Genomic DNA, 20,079 nt, shown 5'->3' on the forward strand with positions numbered 1-20,079 from the left:
GTCTGTGCATAACTGTATGAGTTTATTTTTAGAGGTCTTTAAATTATTATGTATGTAAAAGAAAATATTGGTGATAGCGATTCCTAACTGGATCCATATTTGTTCGAAACAATGGTGATCATTTCCAAGTTACGTGTCAATCCAATCCAGGCTTATGTTTAGACAGCATTATTTCAGGACCAAGTGTTTTGGCGTCGTTCAATCATGGCGGTATGGAAGGTCTATTGAACTGAGGTGGATCCTCAGTAAAGAAAAACATATATCTGTCATGTTTTGGCGGGTGCAACTGATTTTGGATTAATATGTAGCGAATCGTTTGATCCTGTAATTCAGGACTGTCATAACGACGTTGTACTTGTCTCAACACTACATGGTAAGTTGGAAGACGGGAAGTTCACTCCGAGCAAGCTGAATAACTTCGGTAACGAATCTAGCTAGCTTACTTGCTAAATTTCTCTGAGGGATGCTTGGACAATTTTAAATCCTTGATAACAACAGATATGCAAACACAGTTTAACAAGATATTATACGAATATACACTGATTTACACCCCCCCCCCCCCTCAATTATTCAGGGAATGGACTATACAAGGTTTCGAAAGTGTTCCACAGGGATGCTGGCCCATATTTAGTCCAATGTTTCCCACAGTTGTGACAAGTTGGCTGGATGTCCTTTGGGTGGTGGACCATTCTTGATACACACGGGAGATAGTTGAGTGTGAAACCCAGCGGCGTTTCAGTTCTTGACACACTCGAACCAGTGCGCATGGCGTCTACAACCATACCCCGTTCAAAGGCACTAAAATATTTTGTCTTGCCCATTCACCCTTTGAATGACAAACATACACAATCCATGTCTCAAGGCTTAAAAATCCGTTAACCTGTAACTTTTCCGTCTTCTGCACTGATTGAAGTGGATTTAATAAGTGACATCAGTAAGGGATTATAGACTGACCAGGTGAAAACTGTCATGGAAAGAGCAGGTGTTACTAATATTTTGTACACAGTGTATATTTACTGTAATGTTTAAAGTTGGTAAGTTATATATGGCACCCTTTAGCTTCGGACCGCAACTTGGATCTAGACTAGGTAGATAGCTACAGTCGTAACGGGATATGTGAGTCTCCATATTGCAATTACAGCTTCGCTAGTGTAAAGTTTAGCAAGGAATGTTTCAACTAATCTATTCTTGTCGATATTTCTTTCGTTCTTGATTTGGAAGAAAAGTGTATTTTATACATGTCTGTCCAGTTGCATGTGGTTGTAAAAAAAAACAGAGAAATGCAGAAAGATTTTAAATCCAAGTGAGGAATGCCTCATGCATGTGTGTATGTCTTTGTTTTGGTTGCACTGCATGTGGCCGCGTCTCATAGAAACGACTAGTTTCTGCAAAGATGTTGAGAAATGCGAGATGTCTGGCAGCCAACATGACGAGGGAACTCCTGTCAGTGCAAAATGTGGATTTAATATCTTTCTATATTATTATTGTTTCATTTTTTTTAGAGCCACCTGCAACTGGACACCGACATTTATGTTAACATTTTCTAAAGACTCGAAGATACGACAAAAGCGTTGCCAAGTAAGTTTCAAGTTAATGTCACATGCACAAGTACAGTGAAATGCCTTTCTTGCAAACTCGAAACCCAACAATTCAATAACAATGCATTACTAGAAAAAAAGTGTATCTCCTTATTGCAGCCAAACAGCAGCTTATGTACAACCATATATTTCTCACTTCCATTCTTTGCGTCCCCTGACAAAACAAAGCAATGACAGGCTTCTCCTTCATTAACAAACAACGGCTCCCTTGGCAGAGGTCACTTAAAATGATACTTTTATCAAAAACTACGGATTTTAGCACCCAAAGTAAAGCTTGCAGTTACACAGGACAAACCATAGGTACAAGGAAAGCATGAAATAATGGACATCGATTGGTAGACTCGATGTAGTCAGTGGTACACTCCACTGACACTCATCGCAACTAAACTCTGTTGGAAGGAGTTGAGTTTACTAAGCTAAGAGATCCTAAACCCAATGTTCTGTCGATCCTATTTGTGGTCCGAAGCTAGGCACCCGTAAGCTAGACCCGTAGGCAAAGTTAAACCATAAATCTATGCACAAGGATGACTTTTAACAATTTCCATTGAACATTTTACATAACACATTTACTTGAATAACAGTGCAGATGCAAAGTTTGGTAACAGAATGACGGCACCAACGACACATACGTCAAACTTTGCATCTGTTATTCAAGTTAATGTGTTTTTGTAAAATTTTCTGTGGAAATTGTTAAAGGTAGGTATTGTGCATAGAGTTGTATGGTTTGTTTAACTTTGCAATCATTGGTTTTTGTTTGGCATACATTTTAAAGGGGAAAATCAGAAGCTCAGCATCATTCTGTTACTGTGTAATTGCCCCTGGGCTACTGAAAGAGCTAGCCAACTAGCTATGTCATTGATGTCTAGATGGTAACATTATAGCTAACCCTAATTTTTGGCTTAGTTAAGCCTCTTACTGAAAGCATGGTCAGCAGGTTCCAACTCAGGGAATAAGCATACTCATAACAGACCTCAGGTTAGTTGGCTTGTTTCAATCTAGCTTCGGACAGCAACTAGGATCTTGACGGGACATTCTGTGTCCAATATCCTGTCAAGATGCTAGTTGCAGTCCGAAGCTAGTATCAACCCTGATTTGGAAGCCGCTGGCCGTGCTTGTTTATAGTAACATCCAGAATTGAAGAAACTCATTCATATTTCAAATGAAGGATTTGTATTGTATGGATAATCTGGAACACATTTGTATTGTAACCCTGGACAAGCACACCTGATTCAACTTGTCAACTAATTGTCAAGCCCTGAATGAGATGGGTATTTCCAGGGCTACAACAAAAATGTGTACTGTTTGGGACACTTGAGGACGAGGGTTGGGAAACACTGATCTAGAAGATGACATATGTGCCATGTCCTCTCCTCTTCTGCTCACTCTAAATGTAGTTGATGATTCAGCAGGTGAAACCGCGTCTGACCGGCACCATGCCTGTGGTGTGGCCCACCCTCCTTGACCTGGGCAGGGATGAGTGTAAGAGAATCCTCCGTAAACTTGGTAAGACCCTTTCAACTTCTCCGGCCTCTCTGGCTTGCCTCATGCATTAAGTGACTTGTCACTTTCAAAGGACCCAAAATGTTACTGATGTTTCAGAGGGAAAACAAAGTTGTTTTTAATGATAGCCTGTATTGCTTCAACAGAGCTGGAGGCGTACGCCGGAGTAATCAGTGCTTTGCGAGCCCAAGGCGACCTCACCAAGGACAAGAAGGACCTCCTCGGAGAACTCACTAAAGTCCTCAGGTAAACCTGCAAAGTCACTGTATTTTTTTCCCATTGCTAGATGAACCTAGGAAATATGGGTCCCTTTGTAAAAACAAACTTTGCCTGTGACTTAATTGCTCATTCTTACTTAGAAACAAACTTTGCCTGTGACTTAATTGCTCATTCTTACTTAGCTAATTGTATGGTTGTCTCCCACAGCATTTCAACAGAGCGTCATCGCGCCGAGGTCCGTAGGGCCGTCAATGATGAGCGCCTTACCACCATTGCCTATCAGTAAGTCATGTTACCCCCCAAGATGATCAATACTAAAACTACATACACATTATGACTTACTACCAAATAGTAGTACACTCATCAGTCCATCAATTTATCATGACAATTCTCTTTTGTCACAGCATGTCGGGTCCCAACAGCTCCTCAGAGTGGTCAATCGAGGGACGTCGGCTGGTCCCCTTGATGCCCAGACTGGTCCCCCAGACGGCGTTCACCGTGACTGCCAACGCAGTGGCCAGCGCCACAGCCAATCAGAATGCTTCTCTCTTGCTGCCTGCGGAAACAGGAAATAAAGAAGGTAAGATCACCGACAGCTCAAGGTGGAAATTGCCCTTAACCACAAGTTTAGGATCAGATTACTTTACTCCTAATCATAACTGGAGGGATTTTGGAGATGAAAAAATATACCTGCAGGATCAACGGCAGAGGGAGGAAGACTATAAATGATCAATCAATCAATCTCTCCTTATAGTGTATTTTTATATGAAGTATGGTTGTTATTTGTTTGCAGTGGTTGTTTGCTACTCCTACACAACCACCACGTCCACCCCCACCAGTGCCACGGCGCCCAGCGGCAGTGCGACAGCTACGGTGAAATCCCCCCGTCCGGCCAGCCCTGCCTCCAACGTGGTGGTGCTGCCCAGCGGGAGCACTGTCTATGTGAAAAGTGAGTGTCAGAACAGAGATTCCATGTTTGTTTATTCCTTTACTTTGGAAAGAAAAATAACTGTTTAAGAGCGTTGCATTGGTTAAGGGATCTCCGGTGTAACACTCCTTAAACAGAACCTGCAAATCAGAAAAATTCATAACCTCTTAATGTATCAATGAATTTTGTCTCAAATTCCATTTGTCTCTGTCTGTATGTTTAGTTTTTCTCTCCCTCTGTCAAACTCTCACTCCCAGGCGTTAGCTGCTCTGACGAGGACGAGAAGCCACGCAAGCGGAGGCGGACCAACTCCTCGAGCTCCTCCCCCGTGGTGCTGAAGGAGCTGGCCAAGGTTTCCCCTCCCTTGTCCAAGACCATCACCGTGCCAGTAAGCGGCAGCCCCAAGATGAGCAACATCATGCAGAGCATCGCGAACTCGCTGCCACCGCACATGTCCCCCGTCAAGATCACCTTCACCAAGCCCACCACCCAGACCACCAACACCACCACGCAGAAGGTGAGCAGGAGAGAACTGTCCGTAATTCGTAAGAAAGCCTCTTGTTCTATAGTCAGAGTCAATATAGCGAGGTGTGAGACAAATACTATAGGAATGGTTGAATATGTTTGTATGATCGTAATTATTGCATAATGTCTGCAAACTTGATGTGCAAGTGATTTTGTACATACACTGAACAAAAATATAAAGCAACAATTTCAACGATTCTGAGTTACCGTTCATATAAGGAAATCAGTCAATTGAAATGAATTCATTAGGCCCTATGTATTTCAATTGACTGAGCTGAGGCCCCACAAAAGGGCTTTATTACAGATAGAAATACTCCTCAGCACCCCTCACCCCCCAGACAATCCCATCTTTTATTTCAGCCAGCACTTTATATGATGCGCTACTATTTTTGTTCAGTATATGAACTTGATTGTACGTGGCTATATAACTTACTGTATAATATATGATTTGTCAGGTAATCATTGTGACGACCTCTCCAAGCTCCAACTTCGTTCCCAACATCCTGTCCAAGTCTCATTCCCACAACTACGCGGCGGCCATGTCAAAGCTGGTTTCCACCTCCATGCTGACCTCGGCCAGCCAGAAACAGACGGTGTTCATCCCGGCCAGCTCAAGTCCCTCCTTGGCCCCCAACACGATCGCTGTGACCACCGTGGTCTCCTCCAGCCCGTCTGTGCTCATGTCGACCATAGCGCAGAGTAGGTTTGAGTGTCCCGCAATATCAAATTTTACAAGTCACATACACATTTAGCAGATGTTATTGCGGGTGCAGAGAAATGTTTGTGCTCCAACAGTGCAGTAGTATCTGAGTGCCTTAGTATCTAAAAACGATTCACAACAATAAATCTAAAAGTAAAAGAATGGAATTTATACAGTTGAAGTCGGGAAGGTTGGAGTCATTAAAACTAGTTTTTCAACCACTCCACAAATTTATTGTAAACAAACTATAGTTTCGGCAAGACGGTTAGGACATCTACTTTGTGCATGACACAAGTAATTTTCCCAACAATTGCTTACAGACAGATTATTTCACTAATAATTCACTGTATCACAATTTCAATGGGTCAGAAGTTTACATACACTAAGTTGACTGTGCCTTTAAATAGCTTGGAAAATTCCAGAAAATGATGTAATGGCTTTAGAAGCTTCTGATAGACTAATTGACATCATTTGAGTCAATTGGAGGTGTACCTGTGGATGTATTTCAAGGCCTACTTTCAAACTCAGTGCCTCTTTGCTTGACATCATGGGAAAATCAAAAGAAATCAGGCAAGACCTCAGATTTCTTTTTGTAGACCTCCACAAGTCTGGTTCATCCTTGGGAGCAATTTCCAAACGCCTGAAGGTACCACGTTCATCTGTACAAACAATAGTACGCAGGTATAAACACCATGGGACCACGCAGCTGTCATACCGCTCAGGAAGGAGGCGCGTTCTGTCTCCTAGAGATGAACGTACTTTGGTGCGGAAAGTGCAAATCAATCCCAGAACAACAGCAAAGGACCTTGTGAAGATGCTGGAGGAAACAGGTACAAACGTATCTATATCCACAGTAAAACTAATCCTATATCGACATAACCTGAAAGGCCGCTCCGCAAGGAAGAAGCCACTGCTCCAAAACTGCCATAACAAGCCAGACTACGGTTTGCAACTGCACATGGGGACAAAGATCGTACTTTTTGGAGAAATGTCCTCTGGTCCGATGAAACAAAAATGGAACTGTTTGGCCATAATGACCATCCTTATGTTTGGTTGAAAAAGGGGGAGGCTTGCAAGCCGAAGAACCTTATCCCAACCTTGAAGTACGGGGGTGGCAGCATCATGTTGTGGGGGTGCTTTGCTGCAGGAGGGACTGGTGCACTTCACAAAATAGATGGCATCATGAGGCAGGAAAATTATGTGGATATATTGAAGCAACATCTCAAGACATCAGTCAGGAAGCTAAAGCTTGGTCGCAAATGGGTCTTCCAAATGGACAATGACCCCAAGCATACTTCCAAAGTTGTGGCAAAATGGCAACATAGTCAAGGTATTGGAGTGGCCATCACAAAGCCCTGACCTCAATCCTATAGAAAATTTGTGGGCAGCACTGAAAAAGAATGCGCGACCAAGGAGGCCTACAAACCTGACTCAGTTACACCAGCTCTGTCGGGAGGAATGGGCAAAAATTCACCCAACTTATTGTGAGAAGCTTGTGGAAGGCTACCTGAAACATTTGACCCAAGTTAAACAATGTATAGGCAATGATACAAAATACTAATTGGGTGTATGTAAACTTCTGACCCACTGGGAATGTGATGAAAGAAATTAAAGCTGAAATAAATCATTCTCTATTATTCTGACATTTCACATTCTTAAAATAAAGTGGTGATCATAACCGACCTAAGACGGATTTTTACTAGGATTTGATGTCAGGAATTGTGAAACGTAGTTTAAATGTATTTGGCTAAGGTGTATGTAAACTTCCGACTTCAACTATATATATATTAGATCGAGCAAAATACAGTAAATATGAGGTGAGTAAAGCAGTATGTAAACATTATTAACGTGGCCAGTAATTCTATGTATATTTTAATTTAACCTTTATTTAACTAGGCAAGTCAGTTAAGAACAAATTCTTATTTACAATATAATACCCCGGCCAAACCCTAACCCGGATGACGCATGGCCAATTGTGCGCCGCCCTATGGGTCTCCCAATCACGGCCGGTTGTGATACAGCCTGGAATCGAATCAGGTTCTGTAGTGACTTTTCTAGCAATAAGATGCAGTGCCTTAGACTGCTGCGCCACTCGGCGGCAGCCTCTAAAGTGCAGAGTTGCTTAACTGGGTGGAAGCTGGCTAGTGATGGCTATTTAACCATCTGATTGCCTTAAGATAGAAGCTGTATTTCAGTCTCTTGGTCCCAGCTTTGATGTACCTGTACTGACCTCGCCTTCTGGATGATAGCGGGGGGAACAGGCCGTGGGTCACGTGGTTGATGTCCTTGACATCGGAAGCTGTAGGTGTCCTGGTGGGCAGGTGGTTTGCACCCGGTGATGCGTTGGGCAGACCGAACCACCCTCTGGAGAACTCTGCAGTTGCATGCGGTGCAGTTGCCGTACCAGGCGACGCTCTCAGTTGTGCATCTGTAAAAGTTTGAGGGTTTTATGGGCCAAGTCAAATTTCTTCAGCATCCTGAGGTTGAGGCGCTGTTGATTTCAATACATAAATGGGACTTCTCAAACATATATAATGATTTAAAAAGAGCGGTCCTATAAACACACCTACCCACTAACACATTTTGTTTTTGTAAATGGCAAGTTAAATGGTCAAAGAATGTCCAAATATGGCTGGAACATTTCAGATCGTCAGTGATGTGTACGCCGAGGAACTTAAAAGGTTTCCACCTTCTCCACTGTGGTCCTGTCGATGTGGATAGGGGCGTGCTCCTTCTGTAGTTTCCTGAAGTCCACGATCAGCTCTTTTGTTGACGTTGAGTGAGAGGTTATATTCCTGGCACCACTCTCCCAGGGCCCTCACCTCCTCCCTGTAGGCTGTCTCGTCATGTTGTGTCGTCTGCAAACTTGCTTGATGATTGCGTTGGAGGCCTGCGTGGCCATGCAGTCATGGGTGAACAGGAAGTACAAGATGGGGCTGAGCACCCACTCTTGTGGGGCCCCAGTATTGAGGATCAACGAAGTGGAGGTTTTTGTTTCTTACCTTCACCACCTGGCGGTGGCATGTCAGGAAGTCCAGGATCCAGTTGCACAGGGCAGGGTTCAGACCCAGGGCCCTGAGCTTAATGATGGTACTATGGTGTTGAATGCTGAGCTGTAGTCAATGAACAGCATTCTTACATAGGTATTCCTCTTGTCCAGATGGGATAGGGCAGTGCGATTGCATCGTCTGTGGCTTTATTGGGGTGGTAAGCAAATTGAAGTGGTTCTAGTGTCAGGTAAGGTAGAGGTGATATGATCCATAACTAGCCTCTCAAAGCACTTCGTGATGACAGAAGTGAGTGCTACGGGGCGATATTCCAATAGACAATAGATGTTAAATGTGTTCCTTCCAGCAGTGTACAACAGATGTCAGTTGAATTGAAGAGTTTTACTCAGGATATATTAACAGCCTTCGCCAAATTAGGGACAGCGTTTGTCTTGTTGTAGCTACCAAGACCTTTTTATATACAGTACCATTCAAGGGTTTTTCATTCTTTTTGACTATTTTCTACATTGTAGAGCAATAGTGAAGACATCAAAACTATGAAATAACAGTCTTGAAGGAGTTCCCACGTATGCTGAGCACTTGTTGGCTGCTTTTTCTTCACTCTGCGTTCAAACTCAGCTGACGTAACTCTGGGTCTCTCTTTCCTTTGGCGGTCCTCATGAGAGCCAGTTTCATCATAGTGCTTGATGGTTTTTGCGACTGCACTTGAAGAAACGTTCAAAGTTCTGAATTGACTGACCTTCATGTCTTAAAGTAATGATGGATTGTCGTTTCCTTTTGCATATTTGAGCTGTTCTTGCCATAATATGTTCTTGGTCTTTAACCTTGTGGTAATCTTCTGTATGCCACCCCTACCTTGTCACAAAACATCTGATATGCTCAAACACATTTTAAGAAGGAAAGAAATTCCAAAATTAACTTTTATCAAGGCACACCGGTTAATTTAAATGCAGTCCAGGTGACTACCTCATGAAGCTGGTTGAGACAATGCCAAGTGGGTGCAAAGCTGCTCTCAAGGCAAAGGGTGGCTACTTTGAAGAATCTCAAATATAAAATATATTTTGATTTTACACTTTTGGTTACTACATGATTCCATGTGTGTTATTTCATAGCTTGGATGTCTTTACTATTATTCTACAATGTAGAAAATTTTAAAAATAATGAAAAACCCTGGAATGAGTAGGTGTGTCCAAACTTTGGACTGGTGCTCGTTGAACATCTAATTCCAAAATCATGGGCAGTAATATGGAATTGGTCCCCACTTTGCTGCCGTAACAGCCTCCACTCTTCTGGGAAGGCTTTCCACTAGATGTTGGAATGTGGCTGCAGGGACTTGCTTCCATTCAGCCACAAGCATTAGTGAGGTCGGGCACTGATGTTGGGCAGTTAGGCTTGGCTCGCAGTCAGTGTTCCAATTCATCAGAAAGGTTTCTGATGTGGTTGAGGTCAGGGCTCTGTGCAGGCCAATCAAGTTCTTCCACACTGATCTCAACAAACCATTTCTGTATGGACCTCGCTTTGTGCACGGGGGCATTGTCATGCTGAAACAGGAGAGGGCCTTCCCCAAACTTGCCACAAAGTTGAAGCAAAGAATTGTCTAGAATGTCATTGTATGCTGTAGCGTTAAGATTTCCTTCCACTGGAACTTAGGGGTCTGAACCATGACAAACAGCCCCAGACCATTATTCCTCTTCCACCAACCTTTACAGTTGGCACTAAGCATTGGGGAAGATGCCGTTCTCCTGGCATCAGCCAACCCAGATTTGTCTGTCTGACTGCCAGATGGTGAAGCGTAATTCATGGTGATGTTAGGCTTGTGTGCGGCTGCTCGGCCACGGAAACCAATTTCATGAAGCTCCTGACGAACAGTTCTTGTGCTGACTTTGCTTCCAGAGGAGGTTTGGAACTCAGTAGTGAGTGTTGCAACCAAGGACAGACGATTTCGCCGTGCTTCAGCACTCGGCGGTCCCGTTCTGTGAGCTTGTGTGGCCTACCACTTCGCAGCTGAGCCGTTGTTGCTCCTAGACATTTCCACTTACTACACAATAACTACACTTACAGTTGACCGGGGCAGCTCTAGCACGGCAGAAATGTAACAAACTGAATTGTTGAAAAGGTGGCAACCTATGACTTTGCCACGTTGAAAGTTGCTGAGCTCTTCAGTAAAGGTATTCTACTGCCAATGTTTGTCTATGGAGATTTCATGACTGTGCTCGATTTTATATACCTGTCAGCAACGGTGTGTGGCTGAAATAGCTGATTCCACAAATTTGAGGTGTTCACATACTTTTGTATCCATCTATCTATTCAATACAAATTTTAAACTGGAATTGTGCATCTCTGATTGGGACACTATTTTCTTTCCTCTCCCTGTGCCAGGTGGCTCATCGGCAGGCGTGAAGGTGGCCTCTGCCAGGCTCCCCTCTCCTAAGACCATGGTGGGCTCTCCCACCCAGATTCTGTCCCAGTTCCCCAAGCAGCACCCGCAGTCCCCCAAGCAGCTGCAGCAGGGCTCACCCATGGGGGCTGGCGCCATGGGCCAGGCCTCCAACACTCCCCCCAGCTCCAAGCCCATCATCCAGATCAAGCAGGAGTCAGGTGAGTACAGGGCGTAAACCCCAAACCCACTGGCGTTAGTACTCTACACTGAGTTTCCCATTGTCTTTTTAATGAGTGTGCAATGTTTCATTTTCTGGACCTTCTCGCCTGAACTTCAAGTGTACCAAAAATCTGGGGGGAGGACAAATATGTGACCTATGTAATTACTTATTTGTCTAATTGTTCCTATAGGTGTGAAAATCATCACCCAGCAGATGCAGCCCAGTAAGATCCTGCCCAAGCCCTCCACTGCAGGCATGCCCAGCAGCAGCTCCTCCCCCATCATGGTCGTCAGTAGCAACGGGGCCATCATGACCACCAAGCTGGTGTCCCAGCCCACAGGTCTAATTTCTCATAGAAAACTCCCTAAACAGACAGAACTCTCGTCCAAGCATGTATATAATACTCAAAATAATACTCAAAAAGTTAATTGGTTAGGTGTTGTTCTGTGTTCTTTTATATTCTATCTATAGATATTGAGTGCTGAAAGAACTGTGCTAAGCAAGGCCCTTTTTTAAATTGAGGAAAAACATTGTTTTTGTTCAGGCACCCAGGCCACTTACTCAAGGCCTGCCATGAGCTCCACTATTGGAGCCAGGATGGCGACGTCGGCCAGTGGTGCCACCTATGTCAAGACCACCAGTGGCAGTATCATCACGGTGGTCCCGAAGTCTCTAGCCACACTGGGCGGCAAGATCATCAGCAGCAACATAGTGTCTGGTGAGACTGGTATTATTATTTTTATACAGTTTAGGGGTGTGAACGTTTAAACATTTAAACAAAATTGTCATCTTTAACTTGAAGAAAAAATCCTAACTGAAAAACATATCAAACGGGTCCCGATCAACATCATAGGGAGAAAAAAATAATAATAAACAAATACTTAACCCAACAAAGCTGTAATTTAGGAGGAGAATATATATTTTTTGCTCCTTTATTAACCGGAGCTGTAATGCACGAGGGAGAGAAGCAGCAGAGTTACTCACACCATGTGTTGTGAGTAACGAGGGGTGCAGGGAGGGGCAACTAAGCCGACTCGTGCTGGTAGACTAACTTATTGCTAGTTAGTTATCATCTCATCTGATTACATAGTGTCTGTCTTGACTGCATCAAACCGAGAGAAGTTAGCTAGCTAGCACTAGCTAGGCTAATTAAGACTACGTAACTGTGCACTTTCTCACCTTCCTACAGTAAATAAAAATGCCATGCAGATTATTAAAGGGGAATAGGGACAAACACATTTTCAAAATGTGCTTTTAAGTCCAACAACGAGTCAGAGGGGAGAGCGAGGTAGAGCGAGAGCTATGTCACATGGTTATACTGCAGCACTAGATAGAACTTATATAAATGTTCTGTCAGAGCGATAGGGCTGACCCCATGTCGATAGGCTGTTGGTCGACTGAGATTTCTTTAGTCGAGCAGTAGCAAAACATTTAATATCATGGTGCACAAGACACATGTCTTATTCACGCTTGTCTGAGTGGACTGATCCATTGTGGAGGCTGTTGGGATGGCACAGTCCATCAGTTGACCGAGATTTCTTTAATTGAGCAGTGAAAAATATACAGTACCAGTCAAAAGTTTGGACACACCTACTCATTCCAGGGTTTTTATGGAATCATGTAGTAACCAAAAATTGTTACATCAAAATATATTTTGTATTTGAGATTCTTCAAAGTAGCCACCCTTTGCCTTGATGACAGCTTTGCACACTCTTGGCATTCTCTCAACCAGCTTCATGAGGGAGTAACCTGTAATGCATTTCAATTAACAGGTGTGCCTGTTAAAAGTTAATTTGTGGAATTTCTTTCCTTCTTAATGCATTTGAGCCAATCAGTTGTGTTGTGACAAGGTAGGAGTGGTATACACAAGACAGCCCTATTCGGTAAAAGACCATGTCCATATTATGCCAAGAACAGCTCAAATAAGCAAAGAGAAACGACAATCCATTATTACTTTAAGACATGAAGGTCAGTCAATCCGGAAAATTTGAAGAACTTTGAAAGTTTCTTCAAGTGCAGTCGTAAAAACCATCAAGCGCTATGATGAAACTGGCTCTCATGGGGACCGCAACAGGAAAGGAAGACCCAGAGTTACCTCTGCAGAGGAAAAGTTAATTAGTCAACTGCACCTCAGAAAATGCAGCCCAAATAAATGATTCACAGAGTTCAAGTAACAGACACATCTCAACATCAACTGTTAAGAGGAGACTGTGTGAATCAGGCCTTCATGGTTGAATTGCTGCAAAGAAACCACTACTAAAGGACACCAATAATAAGAAAAGAATTGCTTGTGCCAAGAAACACGAGCAATGGACATTAGACCGGTGGAAATCTGTCCTTTGGTCTGATGAGTCCAAATGTTCAGATTTTTAGTTCCAACCATCGTGTCTTTGTTATATCCAGATTAGGTAAATTGATGATCTCCGCATGTGTGGTTCCCACCGTGAAGCATGGAGAAGGAGTTGTGATGGTGTGGGGGTGCTTTGCTGGTGACACTGTCAATAGTGTATTTAGAATTCAAGGCACACTAAACCAGCATGGCTACCACAGCATTCTGCAGTGATACGTCATCCCATCTGATTTGCGCTTAGTGGGATTATCATTTGTTTTTCAACAGGACAATGACCCAAAACACACCTCCAGGCTGTGTAAGGGCTATTTGACCAAGAAGGAGAGTGATTGAGTGCTGCATCAGATGACCTGGCCTCAACAATCACCTGACCTCAACCCAATTTGAGATGGTTTGGGATGAGTTGGACTGCAGAGTGAAGGAAAAGTAGCCAACAAGTGCTCAGCATATGTGGGAACTCCTTCAAGACTGTTGGAAAAGCATTCCTCATGAAGCTGGTTGAGAGAATGCCAAGAGTGTGCAAAGCTGTCATCCACTCAAAGGGTGGCTACTTTGAAGATTCTGAAATGTAAAATATTTTTGATTTGTTGAACACTTTTTTTGGTGACTGCATGATTCCATATGTGTTATTTCATAGTTTTGATGTCTTCACTATTATTCTACAATGTAAAAATTTCACAAAAACCCTTGAATGAGTAAGTGTCCACTTTTGACTGGTACGGTATATAAAGGCTGTTAGGATATTCATGTTTTAAGAAAGGAGTGTATATATTTGACCTGGCGAAGTGGTTTTGTGTGCTGACTGAATGGAAGCTGATCATTTTTTATTCCAAGTCAAGACAGAGTACAAATGCATCCGACACCGAGACACTCAATATGTGGTCTCGAGACTGGTCTCGAACTACAACACTGGAGCAAACCACAACTTAGTCTATAATCAATAGCTTAACTGTTAAATGTGCCTGGCTTTATAAATAATCAGTATATCTACAGAAATAAGTCCGATCAACCAATCAAATGTATTCATAAAGCCCCCTTTTTTACATCAGCCGATGTCACAAAATTCTATACAGAAACCCAGCCTAAAACCCCAAACAGCAAGCAATGCACGTTGGCTAGGAAAAACTCAGTAGAAAGGCCGGAAACCAAGGAACAAACCTAGAGGAACCAGGCTGAGGGGTGGCCAGTCCTCTTCTGGCTGTGCTGGGTTGAGATTATAACAGTACATGGCCAAGATGTTCAAATGTTCATAGATGACCAGGTCAAATAATAATAATCAGTGTTTGTAGAGGGTGCAACAGGTCAGCACCTCAGGAGTAAATGTCAGTTGGCTTTTCATAGCGAGCGTTCAGAGTTAGAAACAGCATGTGCGGTAGAGAGAGCGAGGCGAAAAACAGCAGGTCCGGGACAAGGTACCACGTTCGGTGAACATGTCAGGGTTCCACAGCCGCAGGCAGAACATTTGAAACTGGAGCAGCAGCACGACCAGGTGGACTGGGGACAGCAAGGAGTCATCAGGCCAGACAGTCTTGAGGCATGGTTCCAGGGTTCAGGTCCTCTGGGAGGAGAGGGGGCGAGAGAGCGAATTAGAGGGAGCATACTTAAATTCACACAGGACACCGGATAAGACACGAGGAATACTCCAGACGTAAGACTAACCCTAGCCCCCCGACACACACTATTGCAGCATAAATACTGGAGGCTGAGACAGGAGGGGTCGGGAGATCTTGTGGCACCGTCCAACGATACCCCCAGACAGGGCCAACCAGGCAGGATATAACCCCACCCACTTTGCCAAAGCACATCCCCCACACCACAAGAGGGACATCTTCAACCACCAACATACTACCCTGAGACAAGGCTGAGTATAGCTCCCGAAGATCTCCCCCACGGAACGAACCCGAGGAGGGCGCCAAACCCAGGCAGGAAGATCACGTCAGTGACTCAACCCACTTAAGTGACGCACCCCTCCTAGGGACTGGATGAAAGAGCGCCTGTGACTCCGTAATAGGGTTATAGGCGAAGAATCCCAGTGGAGAGAGGGTAACTGGCCAGGCAGAGACAGCAAGGGCGGTTTGTTGTTCCAGTGCTTTTCCTTTGACCTTCACACACCTGGTCCAGACTACACTCAATCATAGGACCTACTGAAGAGATGAGTCTTCAATAAAGACCTAAAGGTCGAGACCGAGTCCGCATCTCTCACATGGATAGGCAGACCATTCCATAAAAATGGAGCTCTGTAGGAGAAAGCCCTGCCTCCAGCTGTTTGCTTAGAAATTCTAGGGACAGTATGGAGGCCTGCGTCTTGTGACCGTAGCGTATGTGTAAGTATGTACGGCAGGACCAAATCGGAGAGATGGGTAGGAGCAAGCTAAAGTAATGCTTAGCAGTAAAACCTTGAAATCAGCCCTAGCCTTTACAGGAAGCCAGTGTAGAGGCTAGCACTGGAGTAATATGATCAAATTGTTTGGTTCTAGTCAAGATTCTAGCAGCCGTGTTTAGCACTAACAAGTGTATTTAGTGCTTTATCCGAGTAGCCGGAAAGTAGAGCATTGCAGTAGTCTAATCTAGAAGTGACAAAAGCATGTATTAATTTTTGGACAGAATTTTGTTTTTTTTGCAATGTTACAAAGATGGAAGAAAGCTGTCCTTGAAATATTCTTGATATGTTCGTCAAAAGAGAGATCAGGGTCCAGAGTAACGCCCAGGTCCTACAGTTTTCTTTGAGACTGTACAACCATCAAGATTAATTGTCAGATTCAACAGAAGATCTCTTTGTTTCTTGGGACCTAGAACTTGCATATAAAAGTAAAACATTTTCCACCATCCACTTCCTTATGTCTGAAACACAGGCTTCCAGAGAGGACAATTTTGGGGCTTCATGTTTCATCGAAATGTACAGCTGTGTGTTGTCCGCATAGCAGTGAAAGTTAACATTATGTTTCCGAATTACATCATATATATATATAGTGAAAACAATAGTGGTCCTAAAACGGAACCTTGAGGAACACCGGAATTTACAGTTGATTTGTCAGAGGACAAGCATACCACAGAGACAAACTGATATATTTTCGACAGATAAGATCTAAACCAGGCCAGAACTTGTCCGTGTAGACTAAATTGGGTTTCCAATCTCTCCAAAAGAATGTCATGATCGATGGTGTCAAAGCAGCTCTAAGGTCTAGGAGCGTGAGGACAGATGCAGAGCCTTGGTCTGACGCCATTAAAATGTAATTTACCACCTTCGCGAGTGCAGCCTCAGTGCTATGATTGGGTCTAAAACCAGACTGAAGCATTTTGTATACATTGTTTGTCTTCAGGAAGGCAGTGAGTTGCTGCTTCTGTTGCCTGTTTGAGTGTTTGTTTAATAGCCTACTGATTCTGTGAGCACCAAGCCTCACGCAATGACATTTCAAGTATAACGTTTCAGAAATTCGGCTGTGTTTAATCTTTTCAATGCTTTAATAAAGGCTTTACACTTTTTGTCATTAAAACAGCCCCTCTGGTATTATTTATTGATTTATTTAGTGTTTGCATTGTTCCAAACGGTCAGAAAAACTAATAATCTACGCAGCACCTGTTTGGCACACATAATATGCACGCAGTGCTTGCTCCTTATCATCTTTTTCTTTATCTCCAGTATTTTCCACAACTTGGCAAATTTATTCCACATCTTACTTTCCCCTCACCTCTTGATTAACCAGTAAACATTCCCCATTTTTTAGTTTTTGTCACGTCCTCTGCATCCATTTTGCTGTCACGTGTTACGGTGTTCAGAGTTTGTTATAACCAATTTATTGATGTGATATGATGCTATAGGTCAGGACATATTGTGCCCTCTTCAGACTGGATTCATTTTACTGGGGTAATGTAATTATGTGCACGAGCACAAAACACCACATCTGTAATATTAGTCCTGTGCCGAATCTGCCATGTCAGTAATTTCTACATGGCAGCTGAGTAACAATTCCAGCCAAAATAACCTACTTTTTTTTAGCGAACTCCAATGTCCTCTGATAATAATAGTCCAGTGCGAATCGACATCCCTGTGTTTTAAGAGAAATGTCTGAGTTTGACCGGTGTTGCTCGTGGTTTGCGGAGGAAAATAATAACTGATTTGATAAATTTAACTTAGTGCTGCGCATAAGCTGTATATGAATAGGCTACATGTAGGCCAATCAACACAGTGAATGCTTTTGTTTGTGTTGTGCGAATGAGTTGAATATTGCCAAATTTATTAGTGTAAAATATTTCATGCAACCCTTTCTGTTAATAGATCGTAAAGCAGCATACAACTGACATAAACATTTGGAAATGTTACGTTTAACTTTCTCATCCATAGCCTTATAATGCACCTCAAGTGCAATTGCACTGTTTAGCTCACATCTGAAGGCTGGGGGGCATTTTAGTACATACTGTGGATTGCTAAAATATCCTAATGATTATGATATCAATTCAAATATTATGGCGTCACTATACCAAAGATGGTTTAGAAACTTGGGAACCATGCTGGAGTTATCAGTGTGACCCTATCACCTGGACATGTTTAAATACTGTATCCCGTGTGGCTCAGTTGGTAGAGTATGGCGCTTGCAACGCCAGGGTTGTGGGTTTAATTACCACGGGGGATCAGTACTGGGGAAAAGGTATGAAAATGTATGTACTCGCGTCTGCTAAATTACTAAAATGTAAATCTTCACGTCATAACTTCACTCTTCTGTCATAACTGGCAATTTATTGAAAAAACAAAACAATTTGAATTACAGGGGTCAGTTTGTTAAAAAAAACTTGATCCTGTCAGAATTGTCCTCTGGAATAACGAACATTCTGGAGTAATAATTACATAACCAACGTTCTTTAGTAATATTAGTCCCATGCGAATACGTCTTTGGTCACGTGCATGCGATGCATACATGAGTCACGTAAAGAAAGGGTTAAAGGAATAGGGAATGTTTTTCCTAAACAAATGAGGGATTTCGGCAACAGAACTTTTCAGTCAGAAATGGCTCTAATTATGTTGCAGCTTCAGCAACACCTACAGCGTGATAAACACGGATGTTCTGTGGTGTTCGCTGCACCAGGGAGGCGAGAGAGAACGGGTGCAAGTCACATAGCAAGTGACTGTCTCTTTTTTTTTTTAAGAAATTCTTTTTTTAAATGTACACAGAGCAGCAAGTCTGAGCCCAGCCTGGCATAATCAAATCAATTGCTGGTTGGACTCCCTCTAGTCATTTTTGTGTCAATTATTGAATCAAACGGTGTGCTTAAATTATCATACAAGCTCAGTGCATATCAACTCAGCAAAAAAAGAAACGTTCTCTCACTGTAAACTGCGTTTATTTCAGCAAACTTGACATGTGTTCATACAAATATTTAACACAACAAGATTCAACAACTGAGACATAAACTGAACAAGTTCCACAGACATGTGACTAACAGAAATTGAATAATGTGTCTCTGAACAAAGGGGGGGTCAAAATCAAAAGTACCAGTCTGGTGTGGCCACCAGCTGCGTTACGTACTGCAGTGCTTCTCCTCTTAATGGACTGCACCAGATTTGCCAGTTCTTGCTGTGAGATGTTACCCCACTCTTCCACCAAGGCACCTGCAAGTTCCCGGACATTTCTGGGGGGAATGGCCCTAGCTCTCACCCTCCGATCCAACAGCTCCAAGACGTGCTCAATGTGATTGAGATCCGGGCTCTTCGCTGGCCATGGCAGAACACTGACATTCCTGTCTTGCAGGAAATCACGCACAGAACGAGCAGTATGGCTGTCATTGTCATGCTGGAGGGTCATGTCAGGATGAGCCTGCAGGAAGGGTACAACATGAGGGAGGAGGATGTCTTCCCTGTAACGCACAGCGTTGAGATTGCCTGCAATGACAACAAGCTCAGTCCGATGATGCTGTGACACACCGCCCCAGACCATGACGGACCCTCCACCTCCAGTTGACAGTGAGAGGACGTTTCTTTTTTTTGCTGAGTTTGTGACCCACCGCCTCGATTTGGTCTTATGCAGTAAGCTTTAACTTGTAATGAAAACAACTTTCTGATCAAATTAGAAACGTATAATATCTGAAAATATAGCTAGGCTCTTACCCGTATACATGGATGAATGCTTCACGGCAGACTTAAACCATTTTAACTCAGTTTTGTTTGTAGCTTGTTTGACCAGTGTTGTCAAGTCTCTCCGGTTCACACTGACTGTGGCGTGTGCAGAAAGTAGCCCGTCACTTTTTCTAACTGATCTGTCGATTAGCGCCTGCTAAAAATTCAGGGCATCAGTGTTGTTGAGAAAAGTAGTTGAACTTTTGTAGTTCCCGATGGCTAACGTTATATCTTTCAAAAACGGTGTGGTAGAAAGGAATATCAACAGATACTGAGCAGCTCACATTATAGATAGAAGCATGCTACATGGCAGACCAATCCAAACTCATCTCATGTCCAGCCCATCCATTATCTCAGCCAGCCATTCCTAGCGGGAAGGTTCCTGTCTCGTAATTTAAGCCCGTTATTTATTTTACTGATGGAATACACGTTTGTTATTAATGCACATGAAAGTTCACTTGTTCCAGAACACAGTTCTGCCCCAAAATGCTTCTTTTTAAAATTTTATTATGTGTATGTTCAAATGCCTCTCCTGTGAAGTA

At 43.2% G+C, this 20,079-nt stretch overlaps 1 protein-coding gene across 6 annotated transcripts in view; it reads left to right on the forward strand.

Annotated features, from left to right (window-relative positions):
* Window positions 1-46: 46 nt before the first annotated feature.
* LOC139584688 (BRCA2-interacting transcriptional repressor EMSY-like) overlaps window positions 47-20,079 on the forward strand; it is a 37,571-nt gene continuing 17,538 nt past the window's right edge. Inside the window, exons 1-12 of one of the 6 annotated variants that reach the window (XM_071416820.1) lie at window positions 47-373; window positions 1,503-1,578; window positions 3,005-3,101; window positions 3,245-3,344; window positions 3,525-3,599; window positions 3,722-3,897; window positions 4,111-4,266; window positions 4,503-4,762; window positions 5,226-5,469; window positions 10,858-11,076; window positions 11,269-11,418; window positions 11,623-11,796. In XM_071416820.1, the coding sequence (XP_071272921.1) occupies window positions 1,531-1,578; window positions 3,005-3,101; window positions 3,245-3,344; window positions 3,525-3,599; window positions 3,722-3,897; window positions 4,111-4,266; window positions 4,503-4,762; window positions 5,226-5,469; window positions 10,858-11,076; window positions 11,269-11,418; window positions 11,623-11,796 (1,699 nt within the window). In that variant the 5' untranslated portion in view covers window positions 47-373; window positions 1,503-1,530. Of the gene's footprint in view, window positions 374-1,502; window positions 1,579-2,992; window positions 3,102-3,244; window positions 3,345-3,524; window positions 3,600-3,721; window positions 3,898-4,110; window positions 4,267-4,502; window positions 4,763-5,225; window positions 5,470-10,857; window positions 11,077-11,268; window positions 11,419-11,622; window positions 11,797-20,079 lie in introns of all 6 variants that reach the window. The other 5 variants (XM_071416830.1, XM_071416812.1, XM_071416839.1 and 2 more) reach the window with 5 other exon arrangements.

Source organism: Salvelinus alpinus, chromosome 1 (genome assembly GCF_045679555.1).
Source record: "Salvelinus alpinus chromosome 1, SLU_Salpinus.1, whole genome shotgun sequence".
In the NCBI taxonomy this organism is placed as follows: domain Eukaryota; kingdom Metazoa; phylum Chordata; class Actinopteri; order Salmoniformes; family Salmonidae; genus Salvelinus; species Salvelinus alpinus.